This window comes from Filicampus tigris, chromosome 10 (assembly GCF_054856515.1).
Source record: "Filicampus tigris isolate MCC_2025a chromosome 10, RoL_Ftig_1.0, whole genome shotgun sequence".
NCBI classification, from domain to species: Eukaryota; Metazoa; Chordata; class Actinopteri; order Syngnathiformes; family Syngnathidae; genus Filicampus; species Filicampus tigris.
This window is the reverse complement of record NC_141226.1, coordinates 22,329,912-22,351,366: the sequence shown is the minus strand read 5'-3', so window position 1 is coordinate 22,351,366 and position 21,455 is coordinate 22,329,912. Positions and strand designations below refer to the sequence as shown.

General features: G+C 41.8%; 1 protein-coding gene across 3 annotated transcripts in view; it reads left to right on the top strand.

The window, feature by feature from the left end:
- Positions 1-21,455, top strand: part of b4galt2 (UDP-Gal:betaGlcNAc beta 1,4- galactosyltransferase, polypeptide 2) — a 64,323-nt gene that overhangs the window by 2,396 nt on the left and 40,472 nt on the right. For all 3 annotated transcript variants that reach the window (XM_086043654.1, XM_086043653.1, XM_086043655.1), the window contains one exon: positions 10,075-10,873. In XM_086043654.1, the coding sequence (XP_085899780.1) occupies positions 10,540-10,873 (334 nt within the window). In that variant the 5' untranslated portion in view covers positions 10,075-10,539. The remainder of the gene's footprint in view (positions 1-10,074; positions 10,874-21,455) is intronic.

The window sequence follows — 21,455 nt, the reverse complement described above, 5'->3', positions numbered from 1 at the left end:
TTAGTAGCCGATAACCGATATTTGGAGCCGATATTCATTTTCAGTAAGAGAGAAAATATTGGCATCAAAATCTAAAAAATGTCATTTTAACTTTGTTGCCACATCTTTAAGCATGTTTATTGAACAATGTGTCAAGTTTGCATAGTGTTGATTTTTTTTTTTTGCTTTATTTCAAGACATTTTTGACAATATACATCTCTTATAAAATTCTAGCAAAAAGTTCAGGAGCACCCAGGGTCGTCAGCATGTCTTGAAAAGGATAAATGAAAACTTAAACAATAGCTCCATGTAGTTTTCTACAGTAAATGAAAATTTCATTTTCATTTCAATGACAGAAATGGTAAACTTTCACATATCTTTGTTTTGATTTCCAGTTTTTAATTTATTATCTGCCAGCAGAGTTTTAAAAAAGGCAGATGCCGATATTCGTCAAAAAGTCTAATATCGGTGCCGATAATCGGCCCGGACGAAAATCGGTCCATCCCTAACACAAAGTTCCCTGACGCGGTCCCGACAGGACTAGTAAAAATTTCAAAAATAATTCAAGTGAAATCAACAGGCTCTTGCTTTTTTAAACCTTTCATTTTCAGTATTTTTTGTTTTATCCACTTAAATTGATCAATCATCATCACTGATATTTTTATTGTGCTTTGTACATTTTTTTTTTTGCATGTCAGGTTAAATCCTTTCATAAGGAATGACCTGAACGAGATGTAAGGCCCAAAAATGTCAAATATTAAATATTCAGTTAGATTTTATACTGTAGACCGACGGACTAACCGACAGGCTGACCAACTGATGATTAAAATTCGGTTCAGCTTGAAAAAATGACGGATTGACGAATGACGGACGGGTACCCAGGCCGCTGATGGATGACGAATGACAGACAGGCAAAATTTAGATGACGAATGACAGACCGGCAAAATTAAGGAAAATGCCCGTCTTTAATATACAGCACATAAACAATAACGATAACAGTGAACGAGTAACAATGCCGCTTTGGTAGACTCAGTTGGAACGACGAAGCGGGAGTCTTCCACCAAAGCGAAACACGTTCGTGGGAGAAAGTGTACGAATGCAGTCTGAGGAGCCACCCAGATGTACAGTACAGGGCAACGCCACAACTGAAGCTGACGTCCGGAAAAGAGACAACACAGGAGCTGGACGTCGGCCATGACAGATGAATGGGAGAAAGTGGAACAGGATTCACCACTGAATGGCAGGTGGAAGAGTCCAAAGTGGCGCAGGACAAACCACAGCATATGGCAGAGAGTCATCTGCCTGAGCCATCAGGGTGGGCGCTGTCAAGTAGGAGCTCGCTAGCTGAGGGAGCTAGCTAGCTAGCTAGCTGGCACCAAAGAGTGGGTAGCAGTCTGAGCGACACAAGTGAAAACCTGGCTAGCTTCTACCTTTGTCCACGGTACGGCTGTTAATCCTGATGAAAGTCAACCACTAAAAAAAACTACGAAGAAAAAAAATCGGGCAGGGAAGCGGCAGCCAAAATGCGCCAGCATGCTCTTGAGCCATCCTTATCGCCTTCCAGCTATACATTTCCATTTTTACCCTTCCTTGCATTTACTGTACTATTCAGCATAACACCACTCGGCTTGTTTTTACACTCGAGTGGCTAAACAGCCTTTCAAACATGGGCCTTTCAGTCCGGAGCGCGAAGGACAAAGGCCGATCAAATGGACAGCCATGGAGCCACATAATTGGACGGCGGTGGCCTTAAGCCCGAAAGGCTAGCAAAGACGCTAGTAGTTTAAATGGCGCCGGAGTGTTCGTCTTTCGCCACTCCTCCCACCGCCGTCCTCCTCCCCTTCCGTCAAAGCTCTTCATAAATTTACTCCTTTGCTCTGCTGCCAAATGAGCAGCTGGATCAGAGGCGAAGACTTCGCATCAGCGGGGGTCTGGGCTCCAGATGGCACTTTTTGTGGGGACGGGGTGCTGTATCAATACAGAATTATATTTTCATGTTGTGGTGTGGCGGTTGAGCTCTGATTGACTTCTGGGGAATGTGATACTTCTGTGAATCTTGGGAGTCTTCTGCAACTCTTTCAAGGCAAAATGAGTGACGTCCCTGACTTAGTAGACATATTTTTCAAGAACTGTTTTGGTCGAATTTAAAATCATATGATTTCAGGGGCTTTTGAGACTTTCACCAATTTCATGAGCAAATCTCGTGAAAAATCTTGTAAAGTGCAATCAGCGATGTTTTCTGCCACTTTATTGGCTCTTTTTTTCCCCCCCAAAAATTCCATTGAACTCCAGTTTGGACGACATGACGTTTATTCATCACTCCAGCAGACCTTGTGAGACTATAGCCCCTATTCCACTGAGGGGCGAACGTTTGCGAGTGTTGGCAAAAGTAGCAAAATGGTTCTTTCAAGGTCGCTCTTGAAAGGTTCTACTCGTGGAGTTCCGTGCGGCTAAAGAAGCCTACTTTTCCTGAAATTTGACTTTGGAGGTATTCATTCTCAAGACTTCTCATGAGAGTTCTGCAAATTTGGAAAGGTTATATCATTGAAGTTCTCTGCTACTATTGATGATTTTTACTTTCCCAGGATTTTTATTTGATCTCCAATAGGGATAGACAGATGACCGGCCGGGTCGATTATCGGCACAGATAATTGGCTTTTTGGCGAATATCGGCCTTTTTTAAAACTCTGCTGGCCGATAATAAATCAATTTAAAACTGTGGAAATCAAAACAAAGATATGTGAAAGTTTATCAAAGTTTAACTGTAGAAAACTACATGGAGCTGTTGTTTTAAGTTTTGCTTTATCCTTTTTAAGACATGCTGACAATCCTGGGTGCTCCCTGAAATTTTTGTTAGAATTTTATAACATTTTATTCAATTTATGTATACTGTCAAAAAAATCTTGTAATAATGATTTAAAAAAAACATCATTATGCAAACCTGAAACATTGTTCAGTAAACATGCTTAAAGACGTTACAACAAACATTTTCCTCTAGATTTTGATGCCAATATTTTCGATTTCACTGAAAATGTAAATCGGCTCCAAATATCGGTTATCGGCCTCCTTGACGACTAATAATCGGCATCGGCCCTGAAAAAAGCATATCGGTCTATCTCTAATCTCCGATTTGTATGACTTTAGGGGTATTTGAAAGTTCTTCAAGTCAGGTTCGACTCCCACAAATCTTTTTTTTAGAAGCATATTTTTCTCCAAATGTTCAGTTGAACTCCCATTTGTACGACTTCGGGGCTTTTCCAAACTTCCGCAAATCTCGTTAGACTTCAGCATCCAGTAAATCTCGTGAGACTTTCACACGTCTTAGAAGGGTTAACGAATGCAATTCCGTGCGACGTATTTTCCCCAAATGTTCTATTGAACTCCGGTTCTTACGACTTCAGGGACATTTGAAGACGTCAGCAAATCTTATGAGACTCCAGCAAACCTCGTGACATTTCCTCAAGTCTTGGAAGGCTCTATTACCCATCTATCATTTCCCGAATGTTCAGTTGGACGCCAATTTGCGCAACATGAAGTCATTTGTGTCTTCGGCAAATGTTGTAAGGCCAGCCAGTCTTGTGAGACTTGAATAAATCTGGAAGTAAACAATCAACGTAGGTCTGTGTGACTTTAGAGGCATATTTTTGCCAAAGTTTGTCCGAACAATTTGCGGCTCTCGCCGTGCGATGACGGGTGAAGAGCAGCCGTCGAATGTCTTCTCAACAGCCCCGACCTCCTTCAGACCGCAAGACGGCTGAGGCTGAGAGGCAATTTAAGTGTTGTGCTCCAAAAGCCCTGATGTGTTTTGTTCTCTCTTAAGTTCTGTTTCCCCTTCACTTGGGCTCTTTTCATCTCGGCGCTTCTGCTTCTGCTCGCCCGCCCCGCCCCGCCCCCGCTCATTGCTGTTCTTTTGGGTTTTTTTTTTCCCCGTTTGTAGTTACAGTACTCCGTACAGAACAGAATTGGCCCAGTTAAATGTACTACTGGCCATTTAGTCTGGTGTTTTTAAAATAACCTATTTTCGAGACTGCCACTACCAAATATTTTTAGAATTGATTATTCTATCGATTATCACATTGGTTAATCAAATAATCAATACAATTTTATTTTTGCATGAAACTGTATTTCAAACCCATTTTCCCCAATTGTTTTTGTTTCTTTGGTGTTGTCTAGTGATTAAAAAAAACAACAACTAAACAACTGTTAAGCAATATCATATGAGTGGGATTGATGTTGTACTCACCTGCCTTTTTCAAAATGGTTGTCATTCTTTACCCAAAGTAAAATTAGCTAATAATAACTGTTATTGATGAATTTTAATCTATTAGTTGTTCATTAATCAATTAATTTTGACACCTCTAATTTGTTTGTTTTTGCCCTTTAATATCATTCTGACCTGTAAGCCCAAATCATCATCAAATTAGAAATATTTGTGTGATGATATATATCGATCTTTTTTTTTTTTTTTTTTTTTAGGCCATATTGTCATTTTTTATGACATTTTGCTGATTTGTTGAAATGGTATTTCATTTTTAATATTGTATTATTTGATTCTATAAATATCATTATTGTTATTACTATCATCATTAATACAAAAAAATATTAAATCATTTATGGGAAGTTGAGCTAGGTCCATGGTTTTACAACACCCATGGGGTGGAAACCGGAGTTCAGAACATTCACAAAGATTCTCCTGCACCAGTTATATGACGGCGTATTAGGCTCACCTATGGAGAGAAAAAGACGAAATTCAACGTCATCGTGACGACATTTAACGCCATCCCGCTCATTATTGAAATCTTGTCTTGTCTTTTTTCTCCCTCACTATGTGAACCTACTCCGCCGTGGTACGTTTAAACGTACACACTGTAAATGTTCCCGATTGTCAACCAAGAAAATGTAGTTGATGTCCATCCCGCAGTCAGTTGTACTTCCCCGTTCTTTGGTTACTTTTGATGTCGTCTGCCGTTGTCACTGACATTTTGTCGGGAGCGCACGAGGGATTCACGGATGCGGCCGGTAAACCGGGGAGCCCCGGCCTCTCCTTGCTCTAACGAACAGCAAAAGGTCAGCGTGCGGCCGAGCGTCTGATTCACGTCAGCTGGACGAAAGCGTTTCTCAAGCACGCTCGCTGGGAAAGTAAAACGGATGATGGCTTGAGTTACATGGATATGTGTCACGTACAGTATCGTAAGTGTTATTTCTTGAAAACGTCTGCCTGGTAATAGTTTTTGGTTCCCCCACCTCAATAATCTGCAACGTGGTGTTCTTTGGACAAAATCGAAATTTTTTTCCTGGTGTTTTATTTCACATATTTTTGAGCTAGCGACCTTCCATTGCTTCCGTCTGTCCCGTTGTGCTATGCTGTGGGCTTGGGATGGGGGGGGGGGGGAACTTGCCTCCAGCAAAATGTGCTCCAGACGATCAGGTGTAGCCTGACTGATGCATTTTTGATAAGGAGCAACTCAAGGTGGGGGTCGGGGGTGAGAGACAGAGAGTGGGAGAGAGGAGGGGATCTGCATTTGGTTAAATGTTTTCCTTATGCAATTTTCTTACAATGTTTCCTCCTCGAGCTCCAGTCATGAGCCATAAACCTTAAAACGTTTATTTTTTTTTCTTTCTTTTCTTCTTCCCTCTTTTTTTTTTTTTTTTTTTTTTTTTACATCCGCATTGTTCCCGCTCGGATGAGACAAAATGTCATCTTCCACATGAGTTGAGGACATACAATAAGCCTGAGGGTTCTGCTGAAAACATCTGCGAAAACACACACACAGAGAAGAGCCACAAGGTTAGGTACACTGGCGCCATCGAGTAACGCCAAAATGAATTCCGGCCGTTTGGCGAACCCTTGCGACACGAAAAGTTCAGGCGAACGTCGGACATGTTTGAACATGTTCAAAATTTCCTCGCGACAAGAAAGAACACTGAAACTGTTCGCAAATGTCTTTCGACCGTTTGGCCAACATTTGCGACCTTGAACGAACACTGACGTGAACACGCATTTTGCTCAGCTTTTTTTTTTTTTTTTTTTTAAATCTGATGCCCGATAATAAATCAATTTAAAATTAAGTTGAAATCAAAACGAAGACCTAAAAGTGTGAACATTTGTCATTTAGAAATTTTGGAGAAACTTCATTTAGTGTAGAAAACTACATTTTTATAAACTTTTTGTTAGAATTTTATAACAAAAATGTACTGTATATTGTAAAAAAAAAAATCTTATAATTTAAGAATTCAGCATTATGCAAATCTGAAAATTTGTACAATAAACATATGCTTAAAGACGCTTCAACAAAATTAAGAGTTTGCAATATTTTTTTTTTTTTAGATTTTGACGCCAATATTTTCCTTTTTACTGAAAATGACTATCGGCTCCAAATATCGGCTTGACTACTAATAATCGATATCGGTATCGGTCCTGAAAAAAACGTATCGGTCTATCTCTACTATTGAGGCCCCCAATCCCAATGTACGAGGCCACGTTTTGTCCCTTTCAAGATAAAATCCTTCGTTTTGGCTCCCAGCATATGTTTGACCAACATTATGAATTATGTACCGGCACAAACGAGCAGTCCGTCCACCGCTATGTCTGCAGCCCAATTAAAATTTCAAGATACAGATGTTTTACAGGTGCTGCCAGTTTTATGTTGACTCCACACTGGAAGCAGGCTCTGGTCTCCCGGTAATGGCAGAGAGTGCCGGTGACATTGCTTTCCTGTGGAAGGAAGCGTATTTGCTCACTTGACTTCAGTTATAGAGAGTAGAATGTTTTTCTTTCTGTCAAGGTTGTGCGCCTGCAATGTTACGGTACATGTTTGGGTTGTTTTGTTCAACTATTACTTCTACAGATTTGCAAGAAAACGTTGAATTTCCTTTCGGGGTTTTCAGATTAGGGTTTTATGCTGCCAATGTCAATACCGATCACGTGGATTAGTTGAACATTTTTCAATTTTAGAGCGGCTCAGCAACGATTATTGTTAATAGTTGATTAATCTGTCAGTATTTTGGGGGGATGAATTGATGAATCAGAAAAAACAGCACATTCCATCCAAATTCCCATCTCTTTATTATTCCAAAACAGGACATTTCAAATTCACAGTGCAGAAAATGCACAAATATAAAGTCATGGTTGGAGACGCTCCGGGTAGTTGCGGTATTATGCAAATTAGCCCCGCTGTTACATCACAAGGTTCAGAAAGGCTCATTCCCGGACAAAATTTAATTGCTTGTCTGATTTCTCATTTAATGGGTGGGCAGGCACTCCAAACACTCAACTATTTGTAAGCCATTCAAAAGCCCATTTTCCACAAGTCTCATTTAAGTGTGCACTTGTGTGTGCGTGTATATTCTTCCATATATGTAATTGATGTGTACATTGACATAGACTGTGAAATAATTACTATGACATGTCGTTTCTCGTGTTTATATATATATATCTATATATGGAGAGAGATTTTTTATTTTTTTTTACCAGCCATCACATTTGTGTGTGTGTTGACTTGAGGTAAAATCCCGCAGCTGCGCGTGAGGCATCCGTTACATTTATGTGACAAGAGCAGAAATGATGAGCGAACCGCATGAAACATTTTCCTTCCGACGCTCCTTCAGCTTGAATTAAACTCTCCAATTTAAAGCCTTGACCCGAGCGACTGCACTCGACTGATTTGATTCACACACGCGCATGCACACGCTCACGTCTGCAGCGTACGTATATACACGCCCTGTCGCTTAGTCCTTTTTGCCTTCCGAGATCTGCTGCGCCTCTTCCTAAGACATAACATTGCACTTAAGTTTTAAGAGAATACGCGCCGCCGCAATTGTGTCAGCGCCAACGTCATGACGGAGCCACTTTGAGTTATTTAAATGTAAATACCGCAGCTGCATGAAAGGAGATAAAGTTAAACACTCGAGAGGCCATCTTTTTTCCTACACGTCTTTGCAACTGTGAAAAAAAGAAAAGGCGCTTTGGCTTCACCCGGGCTCAATCTTGAATTGAAATATATTCGTTGACATTCAAATTCAACACTTTGGGGAACTCAACACAAAAATGTTCTTTACGATAACGGCATTCTGATTAATATTGCATTTGTGGAATATGAGCAGCAGAATCCATCTTTTTTTTTTTTAGCTATCTCGGGGGGCGGCCATTTTGTCGACTCAAAATTCTCCTAAACAGTTGCTCAGGGCTCAGGTAAGAACCAATCACGGCTCACCTGTTTTCTGAAGCTGAGCCACGATGAACGTCGTCCAAAATAATGACATGTCTTTTCCTCTAATGTTAGAAAAAAATAATAATTTGAAAAATATATAAATAAGTTCCTGGTATTGAATGGCTGGACTGTGAAAAGACATGTCCTTGGCAGTGAATGAGTTAGAAACAGTCGAAAGAGAGAGTTAATATAAGTGAAAAGAATTCTCTGCTTGTGATTCTCTGCCGACCTTTTCGTGGGTTTAGTGAAAGGATTGTAATGCAACTCTTGTACGGAACAAAGTGAAATGCCAACAACTACAAGGTGCCGGGGGAAAAAAAACAAAACAAAAACACATCACTGATAAGTTTTCTATCTACAGTCGTCTCCTCGGAAAACAAAAATGATCAGTCCATCTTAAGAGAGAAATATTTAGGCAAATTTGTGAATGAAATGGTTACTGTTTTTGCATCTCGAACATCGCTTCAATGCGATAAATGATGACACAAACACGGGCGTCCTTTTCATGAGGACCTCTGGAGAAGTTATTTTCACTGTAGTGCATTTAATGAGCTCATTCCTCCGCTCCTCCACCAAGTTTTTAATGAAGAGGTTTCTCCTGCTGCGAGACAAACAACCCAGCAGTGTGGAGTTTGGAATGAGAAAGAAGCTCGTTTTTACCTTACACGTCTTCCAGCCCCCAAACAACAACAACTGCGGGGTTACCATTGTTCTCATCCTTGTTTTGTCGAGGAGCAATCATTTCCATTGACCTTTTTTTTTTTTTTTTTTTGTCTGCGAGCTGGCTAGCTGAAAGAGTAATGAATGGGCAGTGAAGGCACTTTTTCAAGATGGGCTTTGTGTGTGGGAAAATTAGATTCTGGGAGTGGAGGAGGACAACTGAAAGTGTCTTTCAGGTTTTTATTTTAAGCACTTATTTGATTCGGGTTTCAAACGGGGGCGATTTTTAACAGGATGAACTTCTTAAATGAAAGTAATACATTTCTTGGATTCAAGAAAAGTAGGTGTGACATGAGAGCCCAAAAATAATTAAAAAAAAAACCAGGTAAAAAAGGCTTTAAATCAAGCCGTCCTGTAGTGTGCTATGAATGAATTAAGATTTTGTTCGCTAAAAAAAAAAAAAAAAAAAAAAAAAATTATCTATTTTATTTATCGAGTGTTACCAATAAAACTGAACACCACGCTCAGAATCACGGCTCAGATTCAGAAAACAGGATTGGTCGTTATGAGCAGTTGTGATGTCATTTTCAGTCGACAGAAGACAAAATGGCCGCCCCCAGAGATGGCTAAAAACGAGTACTTTTTGCTGCTTAACTCATATTCCACAAACGCAAAATTAATCAGAATGTCATGTTTCAACTAATGTGGGAACGTATTCTTGAAAAAAAAAATGCTCAGGTTAACTTCCGCTTTAAGCAGTTTGCAAATAAGCGAAAGACATCTGAAGCGAGTGCTAAACAATAGAGGCCATCTCTTGACCGCAAGGAGCGTTCCAAGTCCTCCTCCATTAGTCTTGCCGTCTCCGACGAACTGTCGTCTCTCGAACAGCCGCGCGTTACAGGCTAGGCTAGGCGAGCTGCCAAACTGACTCGGAAGTACATAAACACGCATTTAAAACAAAATGCGTTCCCTCGCAAAGTTGTCGTTTTTTTACTTCCATGTCACGTTAGGGGCTCCATAGCAGCTGCCGTGCTTGTCAGTCTTCAGAATAAACTATAAAGACAGAACTTTTATTTCATCCATCCATCCATCCATTCATTTTATGTTAAATTAATCCTGTTCCGGGTCACAGGGAGCTGTAGCATAGCCTAGTCTAGCTGACTTGAACGTAAGGCAGATTCGAGTCCACTTTGTTTTGACTTCATTGCACTTTTTTCCCCCTTAGGTACCTGAGACTACCATCCAGGAGGTCTACGTTGCCAAGATCCCAGACGGCATCGGTCACCGACGGGATGATCTGTTGCCGGCACGATGTTTTTATTCATCTGAATGGCCGTTGGAGCATGAGCACATATCGCGTTGCCTTATTTCTGAGATAACGCTCATTATCGTTGTCTGAGCGTCCCCTGGCTCAAACTCCGTCCGGGATCGATCCCGATCAAGTTGGTTTTCGATCCGGGGTCATGCAGGGAAGCATCGGCGCCAAACTGGCAGCTCGGAATTTCATCGGAGCCCCCCTGTCCCTCCCGAAGACCCCATGACCAATGAGGAGATAACAGTTTGTGGTGAACTACACCGCACTTTAGTATTTTAGGACATTGGGATATCGACGGGATGAGCGCATGATTACAGCCGCGCCGCGCCATCTTCGTCGTGGCCGGCGGTCGCCCGCCGCTCGTCGTCCTCGGCCATGACCCGGCTGATGTTGGGCCGAACTCTGGAGCGCATCTGCAAGGGCGTCCTGTTCCTCTGCCTGCTCCACTTCCTCATCATGATGATCCTCTACTTCGACGTCTACTCGCAGCGCTTCGACATCTTCAGTCGCTTCAACAACGGCCGCAACGGCTCCCGGAACAATGCCAGCGGACATCATTTTTACTTCTACAACATCTCCAGGCTCAACGCCACTGCGGCTAGCTACCTGGCCACGGGCGAGCAGCTGGGGCCCACCGCGCAGCCCCTCACCAACCGGACGCCTTCGCCCAAGCCCCTTCCGCCATGTCCTGAAAACCCCCCCGGTTTGGGTGAGTCAACCTCTCCAAAAAGTCTCGGCACCAAAATGGAAAAAAAATATATCTTTGCCCCGATCACTGAAAATCACGTGATCGTGCCCGATTTTTGATTATGTGATCTGATCGGGACATCCCGCCGTAATAGAAACAATGAAAATTGATGCCGCAATTAGCATAGTACGTAAATCCGAAAAATCATCATTAAACTTTGATGCTACGGTGTGCTCACATTAGATGGCATAGGCAAAAAAATTAGTTTAGCATCTTTTTAGGATACATTCGATTGGGGCTTTTTCGAAGAAATCCTTTCGAAGGAGTTTGTCTACAAGGATTTCAACCCCAAATTTATATTCCAAACCAAAATGGACACATCTCTGTTCTGTTTTGGCCATGGGTCCTTGGGATCTTTTTGTGCATCCATTTGTGATAGATGTGTCTACCAAAGTTCCTCTCGATCAATGAAACTGCTGTCGAGGCCAGATTTATTCATTTATTTATTCTATCCCTTTTTGGGTGAATCCTTGACAGGATAATCACATTTTGACAGATAGCTACTCCCAATTTGGACAGACCAGACACAAAAAAACCCACAATTTAGCATTTCCCATTTGGTCTAATGTACCTACTTCCAATTGGGGTTCATTTGGGCAAAAACTGGGGTTCATCTAAGTATTTGCTCAAAATGGCTGCTTCAGACCACTTGCTATTTAATTTGGGGCGTGGGTGGTTGAGACCGTTTCATTCGCCCTGTTATGATGGAAATCGATTTAGTGCCAATCAATGAAACTGGTGTCGGGCAAATGTTGTTTCTTTTTATTTTTTTTTTTTTTCAGGCTTCTGAGTGGAATTTTTGGAGTCCTGTTTGGATCCTATGAAATACATAAACGTTTCACCAGCACACACGCTCTTACAAAAACTCTGAAGTGTTCTGGCAGGGATTCATTGTTTATATTTACTACGCTTATGAAGAGTTGATTAGAGTTAAGAACAGGCAGGACGAAACCTTGATTTCTTCGCTCTCAAGCCGCCAAGCCTTTATATTCATTTTTGTTTTGTTTTTTTTAATTTTGGAACTGTACGAGCCCCTCCAGTCTTTTAACAATTAGCAGCATAGCAAGTGTATTTTTTCTGGCCGGCCCACAACATAAAATGGAGTTAATATCAAGCATACTGCTGTTTTATTCTCACAGCGAGACCTCACAGCAGCATAGATGCTTGCCCAAAACAGTGTTTTCATTGATGATAGCAACCCAAGCTTCATGTGGAATCAAAAAAAACCTTTGATTAGGTTTACTGCAGATTTAGCTGGTTTTCTTTCATATTCGACTTTGGCATCAAAAGAAGCCAACGGTGTGTTTTCCGCGAGGAGCCCGGATAAGATTCTTTTTTTTTTGTGAGCGGCGTGCATCAGACAACCGGCAGGGGGGCCGTGAAAGGCGTCGGCTTACCTCGCCAGACATCACCTGCTGCTCTTTTCTTTCGCCGTCACTCCCCCGCCGCGTCCCCCCCCCCCCCCCCCCCGACACGCCCGCATCCGGCAAACGTGTCGGGACGCCCTGCCGCGTTAATGCGGACGTTGGCAGTGGACATATTTCTGCAAACATGCGACTCTATCGAGGTTCAATCATTTGATTGTGGTTAAAGTTCTCCACCGCGGGATGATTGTTGCGTGTCTAGCAAGAATCATTTAGAAGGACAATTTCAGAATTACAAAGGTATTCAGTCAGTGATACCTCATAACCGCCGCTGTGAATGGGAGGAACGGGTTCCTGCTCACCTAATTTATAATCATGCAACATTAGCGAAAGGACACTGATGATTTTGAAATCAATTTCAAAGCCGGCCACTGGGGTCAATTTTGTGTAGTGTGTTTACCGTCTTACAGTGTTTTTACTTTAAAATGTTATATATGTACAGTGCGTGTATGTATATATATATATATATATATATATATATATATATTTTTTTTTTTTTTAAGTAAAATGTTACAACCAACAAAAGCATGACCTAATTGCAACACTTCGAGCGGTAGTTGCGCAATCATCCGTAATCAACATATATTTTAAAAGGAAAACTAAATATTTATAAAATAATGTTACATATTGTCGCTGTCCTGTGAAAAACCCTTCTCCCCAATTTTGGAAACTTTTTTCAATGTTCACTTTAATGCGACGCGCAAACCTGATTCATGTCAAAATAAGAAAATGAAAAAAAAAAATGGAGAAAATTGTTTTTCACATGACAACGATGATGTACTGTGTATACATGTAAAAAAAAACTGGGACTATCGCAATTCCAAAAACGCATGCACGTTGCCCTGACGATACTCGAATTGCTGTTGCATTTAAAGACACCAAAAATCAAATCAGAGTTTTAATGAGCTTTAGTCCCCTCTTTGCTGTCTCAACTAATTGCTCTTCTCATTTGCTCGTGCACTTTGCAACTCGCACTGAGAAGGATGAAGCCGTCAGCTGAAGAGGCCTCAGCACTCCCTAACTGTTTGGGCTGCCAGAGACTCGAAATGTTTTGGTATTCATGGCAGGCCCAGGTGTGCTCTCGTCGCGCGCCTCGGTCTCGTACTGTGTGAGAAGCGGAGAGAGGGTTGTTTCTTAGAAAGACGCTGGGAAAGTCATAGACGGTGGGACAGAAAAGGAAGGAAGTGCAAGGCGGAGAGGTGAGGGGGTGCGCTGATTGGGACTCGGAGGGACATACGCGTGCACACCCGCACGCACGCACACACACTCACACTACATAATGGGTGGATGCGAGCCACACATAGAGGCAGCACCTGTCAGCTGGTGTTCTCCTGCAGCCAAGTGTGTGTGTTTCTGCCTGTGTGTGTGTGCGTGCAGGCACAGGAGCGAGTGTGTGTCTATATATGGTGTGTGTGTCCCTCCGGGTCCCAAGTTCTCAACTAGCCAACCCCGTGCGTGTGAGCCACAGCCTGAATGAACCAGTTGGAAAATAATGGCCAACTGAATAATAATTGCTGAGGGATGTTTGCTGAACTGCTGATGGGCTTGTGCAACTCATTTTGGAATGAGAATACAGTACACAATATTACCGGTGTTTAAAATGTATACATACTGTATATAAAAAGGGCTTTTCTGGTCGGGAATGCATGGAGGTGCGCACATGATTTTGGAGCAACCATACGGTATTGTCAGTCTAGCAGGCTATGCTACACGAATAGTTGCGAAAAGACCGGCTGTCAACACATGAGGTGAGATCGTCGAAATTTGTTTGGGCATCACACTTCAAATTCATCTCGGAGACTTTTTTCATGCCTTGGTAGTTGCTGCTGTTTTAGTTCGCAACAACGTCGTAACGGGCTCAGCAGTTAGCTCTTCAAAGGAGACTTTTTTTTTCACAATTTTGTGAAAATAATAAAGCTCTTTAATGTCAGCGTGGAAACCTGTGAACTGAGGTAATTACAGTTCAACTTTTTCATTTTGAGGGTTTGTTACCTTTTTAGTGGAGGACAAAACAGGCAACTATTTGGAGCAAAGTGACTTTAACTTGTTTTTTGACTAAAATGTTTGCGCACTCTTTGATTCCTCTGAGATACCGCCTCACTATGTGGTGCTGTTTTGGCTAGCAATAGAATAAATATGCACTCTTTAAACGAGATATCTTGTGCATCGTTTCCACAATTTGCAAGAGTTCCCGGATTTTTAAAGGGAAAAGCAAGCCCTCATGAAGATGGAGTTACAGCATCATTTGAATTTTCACTGGTGGAGGCAGCACTTCGTCACCAATCTGCCAAATTCAACTTAATTTAATAGATCTGTACTTGAAAGTTGCAGATCTTTGCCTAGCTGTCAAGTGACGGACGATAAAACTTCTAGTGGGGTGCTGTATTATGTAAATTCGCATCGCTGTTACATCATGATCTGTCAACATTCAGAATAAGCTTGCTCACAGAAATTTTGTGAACTAGGCGCATAACAAAAGACTTACATGCTTGTGAAATTTCACACTTGATGAGTGAACGAGGCACTCTAGAGACGCGGCTGTTTATATACAAGCAATTAAAAAGTTAATTTTGCATGTGTCACCTTTTATGTACATGCATCTATGAATATTTTTTGCATCATTCATTATCAGTCTAAATGATCCACAAAGACGCACAAACGTCAAGCCTAATAAGCTGAACTGTCTGCTTCTATCTCGGAAGCGCAGCATACTCTCGAGCCTCCTTATCAAAACGACACATTAAATTTGATATCAAAACACAGATTTTTATTGTACTGTTACAAATACTTTTATGAGCTCTTATCCAAGCATACCAAGGATAAAGATGACATTCTGGTTAAGCCTCACTATATCTTCTTCCCATACCTCCTGTAGCCTTTCCTCCCCCTGCATGCCTCTGTGCAGCGAGCGCCGCTGCGCTTTTTAAAAGCTGCCGGACGAGGCTTCCTCCATTGCCCACCCCCGTCGTGCTGCCTTACATCCCGCTGTCACCCAGCCAATTAACTTTTTAAATGAGTGCCCCCAAAAAAAGTAGCCCGTAGCCACCTTTTCATCGTTAAGAGTTGCCAACCTTTTGTCGCGTCGGCTCGTGGCGCTGCCCGCCGAGGTTCTACTTTTATACGAACACCCACGCGCTGTCTGCTCTGTTTGCTTATTAAATTAGAACGGCTCCGTGGGTTAAAGCCCAGCTCGCGACAGTGTCAAAGGTTGCCATTGTGCTTTAGAAACGGCACACGTCCGATTAGCTCGGCAACGGATGCGGTGGAATGGCAGCTCATTCGGAAATGAAGGATGGGGCGAGATACAAAAGTCCAGTCTGCTAGCTGAGAATGTTACCTGCTAGCTTGCCGCTCATGCATTTGTCATATCGATTTTGTCAAAGGTAGCTTTTGAGCGATCAGAGGATTGACCTATGCAAATTTCGCAGTATCGTGCTGGCTCGTGAAAGCAACAAAGGCGCTTCAGTCGGAGCTAGATCATCAATTAGCTAGCTGCCAGCTTTGTTGTCAGGGATAACGTATCTACAATGGAATTTGTACACCCCAGGTCTTGTAATGTTTGCAGGTGATGTATCCAAATGAAATTCTGATGCACTAAACTTGTCTTTTGAGTATTTCATCAAACAAATAGGAAGTACAAAGACTATGGTCAAGGAGAAACAGCAGCACTGGGTTGTAACCACTGTCTCTCGTGGGATCGTGAGATAAAATAATGGGTTATAAATCACAGGGACCTTCCGTCCCAGGAAGAGCTGGCTATTCTAAAACCTACGTGTCGCTATCTGTTCAGTATTATTCAGTGTCACCAGTGTTATCAAAATATCAAATGTGTGTGTGTGTGTGTGTCGTAATCTGTAGTGAATATATTTTAGACCAGAAAGGCTATGTTGTGATTTACGTTAGCTGCCTGGTCCAGCTACTAATGCTAATTAGCAGTAACACACACAACGCATTGAGGTTAATCCATGACTGAGATGTTATCAACATGTACGATGCTTCAGCAAGTATCACAATAACTCACTAGAGTGCAGAAAGACCTCTGTGTTTATCTTTTTCTTCGTTTTTTTTTTTTTTTTTCAATACTATATTCCAGATGGCTAACTGACTGTTACTGTTAACTGTTCCCACCAGCTGCTTGGTAGTTAAAAGTCACACAAACGAGAACTCTAGAGCTCCTTTCAAGCAGCCTCAAAGCATTAATTTTGTGCGTTTTGCATTTTAGATGGATTTTTTGCGACACTTATTGACAAGGCAGTAAAATCCAGGCAGTTGTCAACTACTAACGCAAACCCGCCAGCTAGCTAGCATGCCAGTCAACTGGCTCGCTGCTTTACATACCACCACTTGTTCACATAAGTAGAGTTTTCCTGATTTATGTGTTATCTCTGCTATCCTTTAACTTGAACTTCAACTTCATTTGACTCTGTTTGTATTTTTCTTTTAACTTCTTTCTACACTTTTTGTACGCCTCTACAAATGGTAAAAATGTTAATTTAAAACCTATCTATGCAGTTAATATTCATTTCCACTGATAACGCCATCCAGGACATTAACTGTTAGCATATAATGCTAGCGGCTAGCTAGGGACAGGGTTTTATTATTTATGTAAGATTAATTATTATTTTTTGCGTGCTACAGTGGATAACTGTTTAGATTGATTGATTGATTTGGGGATGAACAAGATCACAGATTCACTCCAGAATCTTGTAGAAATTCATCTCAGACCAGTGGAAGCTAATAACTTTCCACATTGCACTGTATATCTTTGTGTTCATTAAGAAATAGCATTAGCTACTTTCAACCTCTCAATCAAGCCATTTAAGCCCCACATTGATGTAGCAACACTTTAGGTTTAGAAGGTAAAAAGGCTTCTTCTTGATGCCGTAATGGCTGCCATAAATTTGCCTGAAAACGGCCTTCTCCTTCTGGATTGTGCGGCACTCTAATTTTACACCCGAAGGAGAGTTTGCATGAATTATTTCTGTTCTTTCTATTTCTGTTGCAAACGTCCCCGCATTTTCATACGCTAATAAAAAAGCCACTGTGCGTACAGTTTAGCCTGTCGTGTGCTACCAGTTTCCTCACAAATGATAGTATGTTATAACAACGATGGGTAGCACGATGGATAGTGATTAGAATGTCTTGCAGTTCTGAGGGCCTTGCACGGTTCAAATCTTAAAATGAACGAATGTTGCTGGAGGTACGAGATTGATCTGACTGATTTTTCCATCACTCGGTCACCAATTGCTTGTTTTACACCCGAATGGTTTCCACGTTGATTACATCGCTAACCTACCATTTCAAGACAACCTTATATTAATCAAAGAGTGTCAAAGAGTAATAGGTGGAACTCATAAATGTGACATCATGTTAGAAGTATTGAGTCCTCTGGCACCCACACTGTTAACACATTTTGCGCATACTTCCTCCTCCAAGCCACGTCCGTGGTTTTTCGATACTTCTGTGTCATTTAAGAGGTGATTTGTTAAAAGTTTGGACATGGGTGCTCTAAAACATTACCGGGCAACACAGTGTCACGTGTCAAGATTATCCGCGATTGTGATTGTGTATTGGCTCGCGCTGGTCATGTACGACAATGAAATTAGCGCATTAGCCCGCCAGCATGTGAGAGCCTTAAGTTGTCGCCAACAAATGAACCAAAACAATGTCATTATTCACGCCGGGTCTCCATTCGCAGTGTTTACGTGGGCCGTCACGCCTGGCGGATTAACATTGTGAGAGATTGGATGTGGATTAGTTAAAAGGATTATCAGAGGCTATACAAATAAAAACATGGTTTGTGTTTATTCGATGTTTTGAAGACAACCGCAGGATGATATCTGCGGCGTCTTCATCTGCTGTGGATGAAATTAGCATCCGTGTCAGGAACCAGTGAAGGCCTCGCGTCGTTTCGGGCGCAATGAGGAGAAGCGAGGCGCGGCGTCAAATATCATCTTTCTAATGTGCTCTAAATATTCACTCCGGGGAAATTAGTGTGAGAGCGATTAGCGGATTGATCTCTCTTATACGGAGGATTTCATCTTTTGGAATTCATTTTACGAAAACGATAAACATTTGTGAGGTTTCCGCTTGATTTCTCTCCGCGTTTCTGTCATTGTAAGCTGAAATTGTCATGGCAGCTTTTGGTGCTTCTCAGTCCGCCGACAGAAAACTATAGTGAAACCTTATAGACATATCATGCTTTTATTTCACAATTTAAAACAGATCCTGGGTGTCTTAATAACATTTCTTTTTGACATGTTTTCGTCAAAATACCCCAAGGGTCAAGAATAATAGCTGACTTTATACCCTCTAAAGTCAGTGGTAAGTTGACAGCAAACCGCATTGCATCAAGCATGTTGGAATATTTTGCTAAAAATAAGAACGGTAGCATGGTCATTTGCAAACATGTAGGTCTGCATTTTAAAAAAAAAAATTTTAAGGTCCACATTTTTATGTAATTTACTTTAATGAAAGCCAACACAGCTTGTGAATTTGACTCATTGGAAGTGAATTGGGGAAATTGTGTTTTATTTTCTTGGCTTAAAAAAAAGTAATAAAACATAATCAAGGTTTGATTATTGCGTTCCAGTAAAAACCTTTTATGGTTATCGAGGAGAAATTGTGTGGTAATATTCTGCATTGTAATGTTTTTTTTTTTAATGTTTGTTTTTTAACTAGACTCTTAATTGACCGTAACGTTAAGAAGCTGTAAACATTATAATTAAAGCTGCATGCTATGATAGCCATGTCCATTGAGTTTGATGTCGATTGTTGCAACTACAACTTCCCATGTTGTTTAATCTGAAAGTAGCTCGTGACGATGTTGTCTTGTCTTGTTCAGCATTTGGTCGCTGGAGATGAGTTGGGGGTCAGATCAGGCTGGGATGCTTGATTTAGAAGGCTTGACGAAGCTCAAACCTAAAAGAGCCTCTTCAAGCCTTTGAGTGACGGCAAGTTTAAGCTTCTATTGGGGTTTTATGTTAAGTGTGAGATTTTGCAGGAAACCAGATTATTTTTGAGTGTTTTGACCTTACTGAAAAGTCCAACAAATCGCCTTCATTAATCTCCCATCCATCTTCTGAATATATCACTGTATCGAGGAAGTAACAATGTACAAGTGTGGTTGATGTCGTCAGAATTCCGACATTGCTAAGTCTTTCTTCTCCTTTTTCAGACATTTACACAGACTTGCTAGCCTTGCTTATACAGACCTGTTGAATCTATTGATGTTTTTGTTCGCCATAATATGCGTCGTTGAGGACCCAAACGCAGGCAAGCAGCGAGGCAAGGCAGGAGTGTTCTCAAAAAGGTATTTAATATCAAAAGAGCAACAAGGCAAAACAAGTCCTGGAGAGAAATCAGAACTAGTGAATGAACAAAATTCCAACTCAACAACAAAGTAACAAACAAAAGGATACAACTCATGACTAACAGGGACCGAGACGGCAAACACAAACAATGAACCCACAAGGGCTGAAAGAAACCAGGTAATTAAATACAAGCAACTGACGAGACAACGAGGAACGCCTGGATAAGACATAAGTGGCTGAGGGAGTACAGTCGGGTGTAAACAAACATGACCAGCAAAGCTCAGGAGTTAAATGATGCCGATATTTCACCGCCGGCCACTACGCCAACGTAGCAGTTAGCGCTCTGGTGTTTCTTGACCTAAAACAGTTGGACCCACGTCGTGAGCAAGACGGCGCAGACCGACTTCCTGACCGCCGACTTTGGATTGGTGCGTAGATGCCTTAAAGTTTAACACCAGTTACTCACTGCCCGTTCCCCGTATATGTTGAAAGTAATTGTCACACTCTTTAGCCGCTTTCGCACTACATTTCCGGTAATTGGCGTAACAGTCGAGCTGGGATTCATTTGACTATTCCTTTCGTACACAGTTCGTCAAGGCAGTGTTCAAAGTCCAAGTTCACGTCATCACGACAGCGACAATTGCTTTCAACACAGAGGGGCTTATGCGGTGAGTTGACCTGCTAATTTGACGGCATACGTCGTCGTATCACAATCGTAACAGAAGTGGGTAGTGGCACCAGAGCAGAGTGTGAAGTTTAACACTCGCTGCCCACGCTTCCACTGATGTCGCCAACCATCGAATGTGCAAAAAAAAAAAAAAAATACGGATGTGGGTACCAAAGTTGAACCGCAAATACGCCGCCTTCTGATGGAAGCCATAACCACACTTTATCAGCTGAGACTACCTTTGTGTCGAAAGCATTTGTCACTGTGCCGGATGTCACCACTCATAAAATAATCTGAATACACGAAGCTGCAATGCCTTTGTGAGTGCATGTTTCGGTGAGTTTCTCTTTAAAACTAGACAGGCGAATAAATGCTGTCACACCTCTATGTGCCAATTTGCCGGGAAGGCGGTGTGAAAGGGGCTAATAATAATCCCTGTTGTGGGGTTTATTCAGGTGCTGCTCTCAAGTTATTCTGATATGGTGTTTTTTTATTTTATTTATTTATTTTTTCATTTTGCCATTGTTCTGCGGCTCGGGTGGGAAGCTTAAGTGGTTTGTCAGCTCGTCCTACATCTCCCATTGTGACAGATGAGTTAGCTACATGCCGCCACTCCATCGCTCAATCATTATAAAAAAAAAAAAAAAAAAGAAGAAATTGTGTTTAAAGAGAAGGATGCAACTTTCCATTCATCTCACTGGCTGCTGCCTGTAATCCACTGTGGTGAATTACCTGTATTTAGGTCAGGCCTTTATCTTTTCCACTTTCTCTCTCCCCTCCACCCACCAATGTGAGGCATGCGTACGCTTATGGCATAGATTGGGTCCATGCCACCAGGGAGACAACTCCCTGGAAATCCGCCTCACTGATCGGGCGCAGAGATCGGTAACGGCAGGAGGCAAGTTTGAGATAGGAGCCAGTCGATAGCTGCCTGTTTGGTTCCAGTCCAGCTTGTTGTTGGCGCACAGTGAGGACCTGTATGGTGGCTTATATCCGTAAAGCGGTGTATGCACATATAAAAAATCAGGCCAAATTTCATGGTGGATTTCACTGATGTCTATGAAAGATTATCCTAAGCGATTATCCTTTGGTGTCGGGTGTTTTCCCCTCCCTGATATGCTTGGAAAACAATCGGGGCA